Genomic DNA, 12,896 nt, shown 5'->3' with positions numbered 1-12,896 from the left:
GGGAGGTGGTGGGGATACAGATGGAGGAAGAGACCACAGGGGTGGGGTGGGCAAGAATGGAACCAAGTAAACAAGAGATTGAGACAGTGGCATCAGGTAGAGGTGAAGTTATCCGTCACTGCGAATATTCAATCTTCGTGTCATGGATTGAAGGCTGTCCATGAGGAATATGAAGTGAGGTTCCTTGAATTTGCATTTGCCATTGTCCTGGATGTGCATGAGGGCTGAGGACAGGCACGTCTTTGTGGGAATGGTGAGGGAAATTAAAATTAGTGGGCAACCGGGAGTTCTAGCTGGGACCCAAACAGGGTGGCTGTTCAGCAAAATAGGCAGCCAATTTTCCTTCAGTCTCACCGGTGATGGAGGCCACTTTGAATATGTCAGCTGCAGCGGGCGATGTGCATGTAAAGCTCTGTCTTATCCGTAAAGCCTGTTTGTGGCCCTGGATTTGGTGGGGGGGGGGGGGGGAGGGGAGGTGCCCAAGACGAGTTCTAGGGCTGCAGCAGAAAAGACTGCAAAAAGAGGTGAAGAGGGGAAGTTGTGGTTGGCGGTGGGATGGCAAGTGTCAGAGTGTGACGTGGAGGCTGATGGGGTGGAAAGCGAGGGCTGATTTAGTTCCATGGGGGGGTGAGAGGAGATGTAGTTACAGTCTAGATCATTGACGGGGCACTTTTCTTGAAGAAAGAGTCTACCTTGAATGTCCTGGAGTAGAAGACCTCTTCCTGGGAACCAAAATTAGCCATAGAGATAACCTCCTATCAAGAGGTGAACTCCAAGTGACTGGTAGGAGTCGAAAAGTTTGTTTTAGGATCTGTAGGGGTGATTGATAGACTCGTTGGCTTAAAAGGCCTGTTCCTTTGTGTTGTCTCTGAATGTTCCTGCATCAACCCATTCATTTTGACCTGTAATGTAAATGGAACAATTCTAAATGGACGGTGAATCATCATCTGTGATGGAAAAGCTCATCAGTTGCAACGTCCTCTTGAGGGATTGTGTTAATTAATAGCTAAGTCTGTGTGGTGTTTGTTGCCTTGACTCACGGCCAGCACCCGTCATGAAGTACATGGGGGACTACCCCTCCAAACGAACGCGCTCCGTGAACGAACTGACAGACCAGATATTTGAAGGTGCCTTGAAGGGGGAGTTGATGAAGGATGAGATCTACTGCCAGATCCTGAAGCAGCTCACCGATAACCACGTGAAGTAAGATCCAAACCAAATGGACTGCACCCTTTCGGAAAGAGAGTGATCTGAACTCGCAAAGCAGGCCACTCATCCCATTCAGTCCACTCCGGGGGTGGGGGGGGGGGGGGGGGAGACCATCTGACCTGTCAACCCTGTTCTGCTCTTCGATAACCTCATGGCTGAGCTTCCCCCTGGACTCCTCTTCTCCTATACATTTTCACCAGAGACCTGGTTCAAAGATCTCTCTGTGCCCTAAATACGTTGAATGAGGAAGGCCCCTACTGCTTCCTTGGGCCACAGATTCTGGTCTCAGTCGGTATCTCAAGCCTTCCCTCTGAATATACTAGTGTGGCCCTTTCCTTCTCCCTCCTCTTCTGTTATTTGTGTCATTGCTTATCCCCTTGATTGGTGAGTTCCTCGTCCTTGCCAGACACGAGGTGAGCGAGTTTGTCTTGAATCCCCTGTTGAGTGTCCCCTACTGAAACCCTTTGTTTGGCCCTTTGCCCACCCTATCGAAGCCTTCCCCCCCTTCACTGTTTGCACATCTCCGCTAATTGCCTTTCCTCGAGTTAGAAGTGTATCAGCAAAGAACTTTGACCTGCTATGTGTCATAAACGCATGGAGTAGGGCTGTCTGTGTTGACCTCCATTTCTTGGTTGATTTGAATCCCAAAGGACTGAGTTCAACATCTTGCATTCTGTCTGGAGTTAACATCGACTTCTCCGATTTCCGTTGGGTCTCCTTTCCCTCTGTCTTCTTTCCTCCAATTCCCCTCCCATCTCTCTCTTTCCCTATCCCTCTATCTCCTTTCCTCCAGCCCTGCATTCACAGAGCCACCCCCCTCCTCCCTGATCAATCTTCACCCTTCCTCTCCTGTCTTCCCATGTCCACCTGTTGTCCTGTGCTCCCCCCACCCCCAACACCTTTTAATTTAGGTGCCTACCTGCATTTTGCTCACACCTTGAGGGACGGCTCAGGCCTGAAATGTTAGTTGATATATCTTCACCTCTGATGGACGCTGTGAGACCGGCTGAGTTTCTTCAGCATTTCTGTGTTTTTTACTATATTCACAGTGCCTGTAGACTTTAATGTTTCGCTCCATGTTGAATACTTCTGTTACCCTGCAATCTCAGATGAATGAACTTCTACGGCTATATATTGGATGGAATGATTAGTACAGATGCATTGAAGGGGAAACTGGATGCCTAAGGGAGGAGAAAGGTCATTGGGGGAGGAGGGGGGCATTGGGGCTAAGGAAAATCAAAAGGATGCTCAACTTGAGTATAAATGCCAGTCTGGGCGAGCTGGGCCAAGTGACCTCCATGGGAGCACCAGGTACATTATTGCCTGCTCCATTTTGTAAGAGGAAGTGCAGGGTTACTGACAATGGTGCCAGTCCATCTGATGCACAGACGCGCTGGAGAAACTCAGCAGGTCACGCAGCATACATCGGAAGTAAAAGGTAACCAAGATTTTGGGCCTGGGTTCTTCAAGTGGAGCAGATGAATGAAAGGCCCAGGCCCAAAATGTTGATTACCCTTTACTTCCTATGGACGCTACGTGAACCTGCTGAGTTTCTTCAGCATGGTTATGTATTGCACTCGACCCCACCAGACTTTCTTTTTTAAGTTGAATCAAGTTTACTATCATCTGATTGCATAAGCACAACCTAACAAAACAGTGTTCTCCAGTGAGACACACAGCCAGACAGGACACACATACAGGCAAACAATACATCTGCAGGATTCTTATATGCAAATAAATCTTTTCTTTGGCTTGGCTTCACGGACGAAGATTTATGGAGGGGGTAAAAGTCCACGTCAGCTGCAGGCTCGTTTGTGGCTGACAAGTCCGATGCGGGACAGGCAGACACGGTTGCAGCGGCTGCAGGGGAAAATTGGTTGGTTGGGGTTGGGTGTTGGGTTTTTCCTCCTTTGCCTTTTGTCAGTGAGGTGGGCTCTGCGGTCTTCTTCAAAGGAGGTTGCTGCTCGCCAAACTGTGAGACGCCAAGATGCACGGTTTGAGGCGATATCAGCCCACTGGCGGTGGTCAATGTGGCAGGCACCAAGAGATTTCTTTAGGCAGTCCTTGTACCTTTTCTTTGGTGCACCTCTGTCACGGTGGCCAGTGGAGAGCTCAATGAATATGAGAGTCTGGGAAGGTCAGTGTGAATAGTTCCTTTGGTCGTTCAACATTCTCATTGCCCATGGGAAGAAGCTGTTCCTCGGCCTGGTGGCGGTAGATCTGATCCTCCTGTATCTCTTCCCCAACAGGAGCAGCTGAAAGATGCTGTGTGTAGTGTGGAAGATCGTTAGCTGAAGTCATCAATGACTTCAGACAACAGACCCGATAGATCACATCAATTTGGAGGGGGGGGGAGGGAAACCCCAGAGATCTCTCTGCTATTTTTATGGTCTTAACGACCAGCATTATGACAAGCGGGTGGAGAGGATGTCCATGAAGAGTTTTGAATATTTCCACTGAATCAGAGATGGTGTTCTGTTGATACTCTCTCATCGACCTTTGGGCACGGATAAGGCACTTGCGCTGACCAAGAATAGCTGAGATGCTTCTCATTGAGGGGGCAGCTGGAGAGGTGAATGAGAAGCAAGGAACAAAGGGGCCAATGTGCCAATAAGATGGAGGTACCACTTTTTTTTTGTAACTCTGGTTAGTCCACACTTGGAATATTGTATTCAGTTCAAGTCGCAACATTACAGGAAGGATGTGGAACCTTTGGAGAGGTTGCAGAGAAGATTTACCAGGATGATGCCTGGATTAGAGAACGCGCCTTATAAGGCAGGACGAGAGGTGACTTGATAGAGATTTTGAGAAGCATAGATAGGGCAGACAGCCAACGCCTTTATCCCCAGGATGACAGTAGCAAAACAATCTGTTCAAGGTGAGGGGAGGAAAGTTTAGGGAAGATGTTAGGGGTAATTTTTCTTTTACACAGAGAGTGGTGGGTGTCTGGAATGCATTGCCAGGGGTGCTGATGGAGGCTGGAACATTCAGGACATTTAAAAGAGACAGGCGCTTGGATGCAAGAAAAATAGATGGTTATGGCCTTGGGGGAAGGAAGCCTTAGAAGATTGTTGAGTAGGTTCATACAAGTTGGCACAACATCCTGGGCTGAATGGCCTGCACTGGGCCACATTGGTCTCTGTTAATCCTGCAACAACCTGGCTGAAATGTTTTCCATACTGAAACCCAACTGGCCTAAGGAGGATTCTTCTTGCTCCTTTATCTGGGAGGGCTGCAGAGGTTGTCTTGCCTGCTTGAAGTTCTAAAAGGACTAGGCCACAACAGGTTCAAGATCCATTTATTGTAATGTAATAATGCAGAACAATATATGAAATTTCCTTCTGCCCGCCTTGAGGCAGACAGAGTCGCCATTAGTGTTGTCCGGCACATTAAGAGAGAAAGAGAAACAAAAGAGAGTCACTAGCCCCTTTTCCACCAGCATCCCAGTTAACTGGCCGTGTAGTGTCCCTGGATAGGAAGCCTTTTGTGCCATTTCCACTGGGTCCCCCTTAACTGGGACACTGATTGTTTTTCCACTGAACATACTCATCCCTGGGGATCGGAGTGTTCTACCTTCCACTGGAAACGGGCGACTTTCTGCTGTCCCTTTTCCACTGGTTTTGTCAGCTGATGCTGGGGACTGGAGTAGGGGGTCGAGGTGGTTAATCTCCAATGTAAAATGAAGTCATTTGACACTGGCGTTCGGACTGTGTTCCTTTTCCACTGGTCCCTGTCCCAGTAAATTCCCGGGACAGGGTGCCAGTGGAAAAGTGGCTACTAGGTGTCCGTGGATGTGCCCCCAGTGCTCCCTCAGCCGCACAGACTCCTGTTCAATCCATCGGCACCCCGAGCTCTGGATCTAAACATGATCAGGAAGCCTTTGGCGTCTGACGCCCTTCAGGACACCTTCCTGCCTTCAGCACCCTCTCAAACACCCATTCCGACACCTGGTTCCCATGAGCCAGTCCCCAGTGGCCCGCAGCCCGTGTGGGTCCCCTGACCGCGATTCGCCCACAGCCTGTGTAGGTCTGTCAGCCACTGAACCCCTCGTTGTTGCCGCCGACCTGTAGGCTCATCTCCTCTGCTTCGCCTTCTCAACATAGGGTGTTATCCCTATTTGTGGTGCCCTACACCAATCCTCTGCTCCCCAGCATCTGAAAGCCCTCGTGGCCGCCATCTTGGGCACAGAACTGCGGTCGCAAGATTTTAGTTTAAAAAAACACCGTCGGCTCCTCTAATCGGCCATTCAACAGCTGTACGGAGCCACCGGCATTAGGACCAGCGGTTCAACCCTTCAGAGCAGGGTTGTGTCTCCCTCCTCTCCCGGGTCCACACCAGCAGTGTGGCACCTCCTCTGGTGTGGACTTGGGAGAGCCATACTCGCACCTGCTGATCCAGGCTCTGGCGCAGATTGTCTTGACAACCTTCTTTCCCCTCACACCATTTGCCTCACCGAAGCCCCATTCCATCATCTGGCCAGCTGATGCCTTGGTGCTGTTGTCCCACCAGGTACAGTGAGGAGAAAGGTTGGGAGTTGCTCTGGTTGTGCACCGGTATCTTCCCTCCGAGCAACGTGCTCCTGCCTCACGTCCAGAGGTTCCTGCAGTCCCGGAAAAGCCACCTGCTCGCTGCTGACTGCATGCACCGGCTCCAGAAGGCACTCCGGTAAGCGGACTTCTTCCAACCCTCTTCTGGCATTTGTATTGCTACATTTTGAGATACTGGACGGTAACGAACCCAAGCGACTGGCGCCACACTGTTACACCTACGTGACCAATTAGCCCCATACACCTTTGGAGCATGAGAGGAAACCGGAGCACCCAGAGGAAACCCACGCAGCTAGGGAGAGAACACACAAACTCTTGCAGACTGCGCTAGTTTTGAACCCAGGTTACTGGCGCTGCAATGGCATTCCCCTAACCGTTACGCAGTAAAGTTGTCCTCTCGTCTCTTGCTCCCTCCTGCTCGCCCACTCCACTTCTCCCCACCTTCCTCTCCCCTCCCATCCTGAATTCTCCCTCCACCTTTCCCCACAGAATAAAAGGTATGGCATAGAAACATTTTATATTTTAAAAAAAAGGACAGGACTAGGCCATTCAGCCCCGATAGAGCATTCTGTATCCTGTTCCAGCTTTAATTTTAAGTAATTTAGTTTAGACATACAGCACAGTAACAGGCCATTTTGGCCCACGAGCCCATGCCGCCCAATCTACACCCCCGGTACATTTCAAACAGTGGGAGGAAACTGGAGCCCCCGGAGAAAACCCACGCAGACACAGGGAGAATGTACAAACTCCTTACAGGTCCCGATCACTTAGGATCCTTCCAGCCCCGAGCAATAAAACGTAGGAGAAAAATTAGGCCATTCAGCCCATTTTAGCAAGTCACTCGCAACTGACTTGTGCACCTAATGCCCCACCCAATAAAGCCAGGCAGACCATACAGCTGGGTAAAAAAAAGTTTGAGACTCACTGCTCAAATTTATCCTTGTAACTCTCATCCCCTCGCCTTAGGAACCATTATTGCAAATGTGCTGGACCCTCTCTAATGCCTTAATATCCTTTCTATAATATGACAACCAGAAATGAACACAATATCCCCATTCGAAGTTGGACCAGTGTTTTATAAAGGTTCGGTGTGACTTCCCTGATTTTATATTCTATATTTTTATTAATAAAAATGCCTTCTGAATTGCTTCTTACATTGTCTGGCCATTTTAATTGACTTGTAACCCAAACCCCAGCTCTGACATCCCTTGAAAATGACCTTATCCACTGCATTGAAGGTACTCAATATGGCCTCCACTCCATCAGTAAATCTGAACACACATTTGATGACTGTTTCACCCAACACTTGAATCTGGAGGCCAAGGGTTGAGAGTTCAGCAGCCAAACATTTCAATTTTCATCACCATCCCCACATAGACATGGTTGTCCACAGCCTCATCCATTGCCTTCGCGAGGTCAAACACAAACTTGAGGACAACACATTCCTCCTGGACAGAATTTACCACAGCAGCATGAATTTTTCTAATTTTAGGTAAGCCCCACCTCTATCCAATTCTTTGGCTTCCATCTCTTGTTCACCAACTCCCATTATTATTTTTCTCTCTGACCTTCCTCCCCATGAGTTGGCTTTCTCTCTAACTCCCTCTCCACCTCCCCATACCTTCTGTCCAATACCCTACCAGCTCTTCAGCCCTTCTGATCTGTGCCAAAGTATCCTGCTTTCAAATACAAGATGGAATGGAGATGGCCTTATCGCCGATCCCAGGAGTTTCTGGCTCAGTCCTCTGCACAACCTCCTCATTCGAAGTTTTTAAGAGATCCTGTATCACTGCTTTGAAGGATCAGGGAGGATTGCCTTGGTGTCTGGCCCGGGTTAATCCCTGGAATAACAGATGACGCTTCAACTGTTGGGAAGGTCAAGTCCAGGTAATGGAGACTCGTGGCCCTGGTGCAGCACTTGAAGGATGACTGCGCTGACAGATGGATGAGCAGTTCAAGTTATCTGACCCTTGTAGTGGGAGAACACATTAAAAGGGTGGCAATCCTGGACACTTGTTAGTGCCAAAACAATGAACTTTATTTACGCACAACATCCCTCCCCCACACCACCCCCCCCCCCACCCCCGCAATGCAAGCAGTAATGCTTAGATACAAACTAAACTGTTCTTGCATGTTATTTTGATGGTTTAAACATAACCTGCCACCCCTCCCCCAACAGCAGGCACAGTACACTGCTTAACAAGGTTATAGAACCATAGAACACTACAGCACTGAAACAGGCCCCTGCAGCCCTTCTAGTCTGCTCCAAACAATTTTTTTTGCCTTGACCCACTGACCTACACCCAGTCCATAGCCCTCCATACCTCTCCCATCCATGTACCTGTCCAAATTTTTCTTAAATGTTAAAATTGAGCCCGCATTCACCACTTCAGCTGGCAGCACATTCCACACCCCCCACCACTCTTTGTGTGAAGATGTTCTCCCCCCAAAAAAAATACTTTTCCCCTTTCACCCTTTGCCCTTGTCCTCTGGTTTGTATCTCACCTGCCCTCAGTGGGAAAAGCCTATCTGTGTTTACTCTGTCTGTCCCCCTCATAATTTTAAATACCTCTATCAAATCCACCCTCATTTTTCTACGCTCCAGGGAATAAAGTCCTAACCTGTTTGACCTTTCCCTGTAACTCAGTTCCTGAAGTCCGGGCAACATCCTAGTAAACCTCCGCACTTTTTCTATCTTATTGATATCTTTCCTTTAGTTAGGTGACCAAAACTGCACACAATCCTCCAAATTTGGCCACACCAATGCATTTTACAACTTAACCATAACATCCCAACTCCTGTACTCAATAATTTATGAAGATCAAATGCGTTCTTTACAACCTTATCCACCTGTGGCACCACTTTCAGGGAGTTGTGTATCTGTATTTCCAGATCCCTCTGTTCCATTCCTCTGTCTACAAGTTTTTGGGGCAGGACGGTCTGCCTAGCGGTTAGCGTGATACTTTTACAGCGCCAACAACTCATGTTCGAATCTGGCACTCTCTGTAAGGAGTTTGCACATGCTCCCCATTATCTGCATGGGTGTCCTCCCACCCTTCAATTTATGGGGGAATTGTAGGTTAATTTGGGCTGTGGAAGTTGCATATAATATTCTGACTGGATAGAGCAGATTAGATCAACCTTTTCTTTTTGGGCAGAAAAGCCTGTCACTGCACTGTCTGTCTAAATATTTTTGAAAAAAATTAAAACGGGGGAGACGCGGCAGTCTCTCTCCTGGGCGGATCCCACGAACAGCCCTCACCCTTTACCGGCACGCACCTCCAGCATCGCCACCAACTTGCAACCTGCAATGCAGCATGGGGAAATGGTTTCAAAGGGAAAAGAGAGTTGACTAGCCTGCGTGATGGGTTTTAATCCTGCAGCCGGCTAGGTAGGCCCACGCGACCTTGGGGGAGGAGGACCGATTAGAACTTGTCTTTACAAGTGGGTGGGTCTGACATTGACAGGGGGTGGTGACCTTCGACCTGTCTGGGTAGTCAGATGACCCTCCAGGATGAAATCACATGGAAACTGACCTTTACCCCGACCAGCTTCCTGTCCGACTCGTTGGATGATCCTCCCCTCAAGTGGATATAAAAATACAGTACAAGCAAATCAGCGGTGATGCATCACTGTATCTGCTCGTAATAGTCAATCAGAATCAAGGTTTATTGTCACGAACAAGTCATGAAATTCGGTGTTTTGTGGCAGCGTCACAGTGCAAACATGTAATTGTCAACCCCTCCTTTTTTTGGCCCAAAGGTCACGTGTTTTCTGTATGGCCCGTGTAAAAAGTTAATCTCCCCTAATTTTTGACCATGACCATCCACCCATCCGTGTTCCCGGCGCCCCGGCTACCAACCCATCTGAGCTCCCAGCACCTTGAACGATGTAGGTACTTACCATGGTCAAAAGCAGTACAGGTGACAGTGAACCGGAAATCACTGTCGGTGTGTTGTTCTGATGGCTGACTCCTCCCTTGGCTCCACCCTCACCTACCCCAATATAAACCCTGGGTTTCCCGCTTTACCTCAGATTCACCTGAGGGCTATTGTGTCGACCGGCCATTGATTGTAAGCTATGAAAAGCCTGTTTGTACTGCTCACTTGTCTCTGAGTTCAGTCGGTCACATTACACAGGCTGTACCTCTTTAATCTGGGGACGTTGCAACCTGACCATTGCCTGACCACCAAAAATAGCAGTTAGTGCAATGACTGTACAGCGCCAGCGATTGGGACTGGTGTTCAAGTCCCACACTGGCTGTAAGGAGTTTGTTCTAACGGCAGCAGATTCAAAATTGCCAGACCACAGAGCTCTGGATAAGATGCACAGTCTGTATCTGTGTAAAGGTTAACACCCATGCCCCCAAATTTGATCTGAAAAATTGGTCCAAAAAACTCGAGTTTTACACGAGTTTATACATTAAATATTAAACTGGGAGGGTCCTCATCAATATCCACCCTACATCACTTAAAAATCTGATCTGATGAAATATCACGACGTGTTGTGCGATCCTGCCGTGCAGAATCAGCTGTTATTTTTTCCCAACGTTGCAACAGTGGCTCATAGTTGCAAAGTTGAATTTCCCTCATTGGCTGTGCAAGTTCCATATAATATTCTGACTGGATAGAGCAGGAGAGATCAACCTTTTCTTTTTGGCCCCTTCCCTGTGAAGCAGTCATTTAGTTGGTCTCTTCTGTATTTCTCTGTGTCGTTCAAAAAAACGTTTTATTCCGAGGCCCCCTCCTTCAATGTACTGTGCACACCTTCCAATGGGTGCACTCTATGGCTCCCCTTGAGAATGGCTGGGTGAAACACAGGAAGAAGGTTCCCGACGTTGGGGAAGCCTAGAACAAGGGGTCAGTTGTCTCGGGCTTAGTGCAGACGACACTTTCCTTATTCTAATGTATCCTAATTTCAAAGTATTATCTTCGCAAAGCGTGAGGTGTGATATCCCGAATTTCGATCTCTTTAATCCAATAAATCAAATTGCGTCTGTTAGTTTATCTAGTTTTAATTCGTTGATAGAACAGATAAACATTTTGCATAGCTTCACCACAAGACTTTCATAACAGTGAATAACAAAACATTTACTGTATAAAGATAGTTATTTAGACTCTAATTACTTAAAAATTGTCACAACAAAAGCAATAGCTAAAGACTGGTATAAAAACACAAAGATATATAGATACAAAGATATGCAGAGAGATACAAAATGTAAAGAAAAGTTTCTCGTGCTCACGCTTCCTTCACATCTTGTAGAATGAGAGCAAGCAGTTAGTCTGGGCAGATATTATGACATGTTACATTATAATCATTATGGTAACATTACAAACAATAGTCCTCTTAAAAAGACATGCACAAAATTAACTAAGAATCAAAAACACAAGGTTTTAACCTTTAAATTAGGGGGAAGCCTTTTTGGACTGGGATGAGTAAAAATTTTTTCACTCAGAGAGCTGTGAACTTGTGGAACTCCCAACCACAGAAAGTTGTTGAGGCTGGTTCATTGGATAGTTTCTAAAGAGAGCTGAGTGTGGAAAGGGATCAAGGGATATGGCAATAGTTATGCAGTAAAATCCCCATTATCTGGAATTCCAGTAACCGGCAGTCTCAAGGAACTGGCAAAAAAAAAAATTTGCGGAAAATAAATGGGTAAAAAGTACGAACGTTGAAAAATGGTGCACCCTAGAGGTTAGTTTGCCAGTCGTGCACTGCATAGTCTCAAGCAACTGTAAAATTCACTTATCCAGCATCAACCAGTCCCCATAGGTTCCGGATAGTGTGTGTGGGGGGGAGGGGGCTTTACTGTATATTTCTATTGAATGATGAAGCAAGCTCAAAGGGCTGAATTGCCTTCTCCTGCTCCCATTTCCTATGTCCCCATGATTTCTTTGGAATGTCCCATGGTTGTGGAAGATATTCTCTAAATCCAAGTGTTTTTTGTTCATTGGTCACCTTCAGCAATGGCTCCCGGAAGTACCCTCCTCATTTGGTGGAAGTGGAGGCAATTCAGCATAAAACTACGCAGATCTATCATAAAGTTTACTTCCCCGATGATACAGATGAGGTAAGTGTGTCCTCTCCAATACTGAAGAGCACTACATTCAAACAATCTCATGAACAATGGCAGAGCCACAATTCAAGATTCCTTTCTTGTCATGCAATGATACAGACATGTAACATTACACAAAATGTCCTTCTGCCTGCCACAAGGCAAACAAAGAGTCGCCCATGAGCATTGCCAGCTGCCCCTCACAATAACTAAAAGCGAGTCCTTTCAGGGTCACTGAGTGCCAGTGAATTCGCCTCCAACTCTCCCGCAGCCAACCTGACTCTTGATTAATTCATCGGCAACCTGAGCTCCAGATCCAAAGCTCCGACACGATCAGGGCCCTTTGGGAGCCCTCCTTGCCCTCGGCACCTTCCATGAGTCCCTCAACCTCAAGTTGCTGGCCATCTGCACCTCGTGTGGCTCCTTCAGCGTATGTGGGTCTTTCAGCCGCTGAGCCCCTCGCTGTTCCACTGCCGTTCCACTGTTGGGTCGTCCCCTCTGCCTTTTCTCAAAGGGGGGACGGTCCGTTTCTGGTGCCCTGCGTCAATCCACTGCTCCCCTGTGGTCTGCAATCCCTCGTGGCCACTGCCGTGCACAGGCACTGCCATCTTGGGCCTAGACCCTGAGGTTACAGGGTTTTAATTAAAAATACTGTCGGCTCATTTTAGAATCAGAATCAGGATTTATTGTCATGAACAAGTCATGAAACTCGGGGTCCGCAGCAGCATCACAGGGTAAACATTCATTTTATAACCATCTTACGACATTACTACATAAAATAAAACAACGAGAGTGCTCGAAAAGTAAGGCAGTGTCTTGGGTTCATTATTCATTCAGGAATCTAGATGGCAATGGGAAGAAGCTGTCCTTGTGTCTATGAAGGCTCCTGTACCTTTTCGACCTTTCAATGGGTCATTTAAAGCCTGTGCGGAGCCCCGGGCGGTTGGACCCTGCGGAGCAGCGCTGTGTCTCCGCTCTCCCGGGCCCGCACCAGAGGACCGTTACAGTGGCTCCGACAGATGCCTGAGGCACAGTGATGCAAGACTTCTATTGGGCATCTCCCTTCCCTGGATTCCTAGTTGCTT

The 12,896-nt window shown here is 47.8% G+C and overlaps 1 protein-coding gene across 4 annotated transcripts in view; it reads left to right on the top strand.

Annotated features, from left to right (window-relative positions):
- myo7aa (myosin VIIAa) overlaps nucleotides 1-12,896 on the top strand; it is a 268,383-nt gene that overhangs the window by 218,460 nt on the left and 37,027 nt on the right. For all 4 annotated transcript variants that reach the window (XM_069892099.1, XM_069892100.1, XM_069892096.1 and 1 more), the window contains 3 exons: nucleotides 1,050-1,203; nucleotides 5,719-5,874; nucleotides 11,721-11,826. In XM_069892099.1, the coding sequence (XP_069748200.1) occupies nucleotides 1,050-1,203; nucleotides 5,719-5,874; nucleotides 11,721-11,826 (416 nt within the window). The remainder of the gene's footprint in view (nucleotides 1-1,049; nucleotides 1,204-5,718; nucleotides 5,875-11,720; nucleotides 11,827-12,896) is intronic.

Source organism: Narcine bancroftii, chromosome 7 (assembly GCF_036971445.1).
Source record: "Narcine bancroftii isolate sNarBan1 chromosome 7, sNarBan1.hap1, whole genome shotgun sequence".
NCBI classification, from domain to species: domain Eukaryota; kingdom Metazoa; phylum Chordata; class Chondrichthyes; order Torpediniformes; family Narcinidae; genus Narcine; species Narcine bancroftii.
The sequence above is the reverse complement of the archived record's forward strand: the minus strand, read 5'-3'. Positions and strand labels throughout refer to the sequence as shown.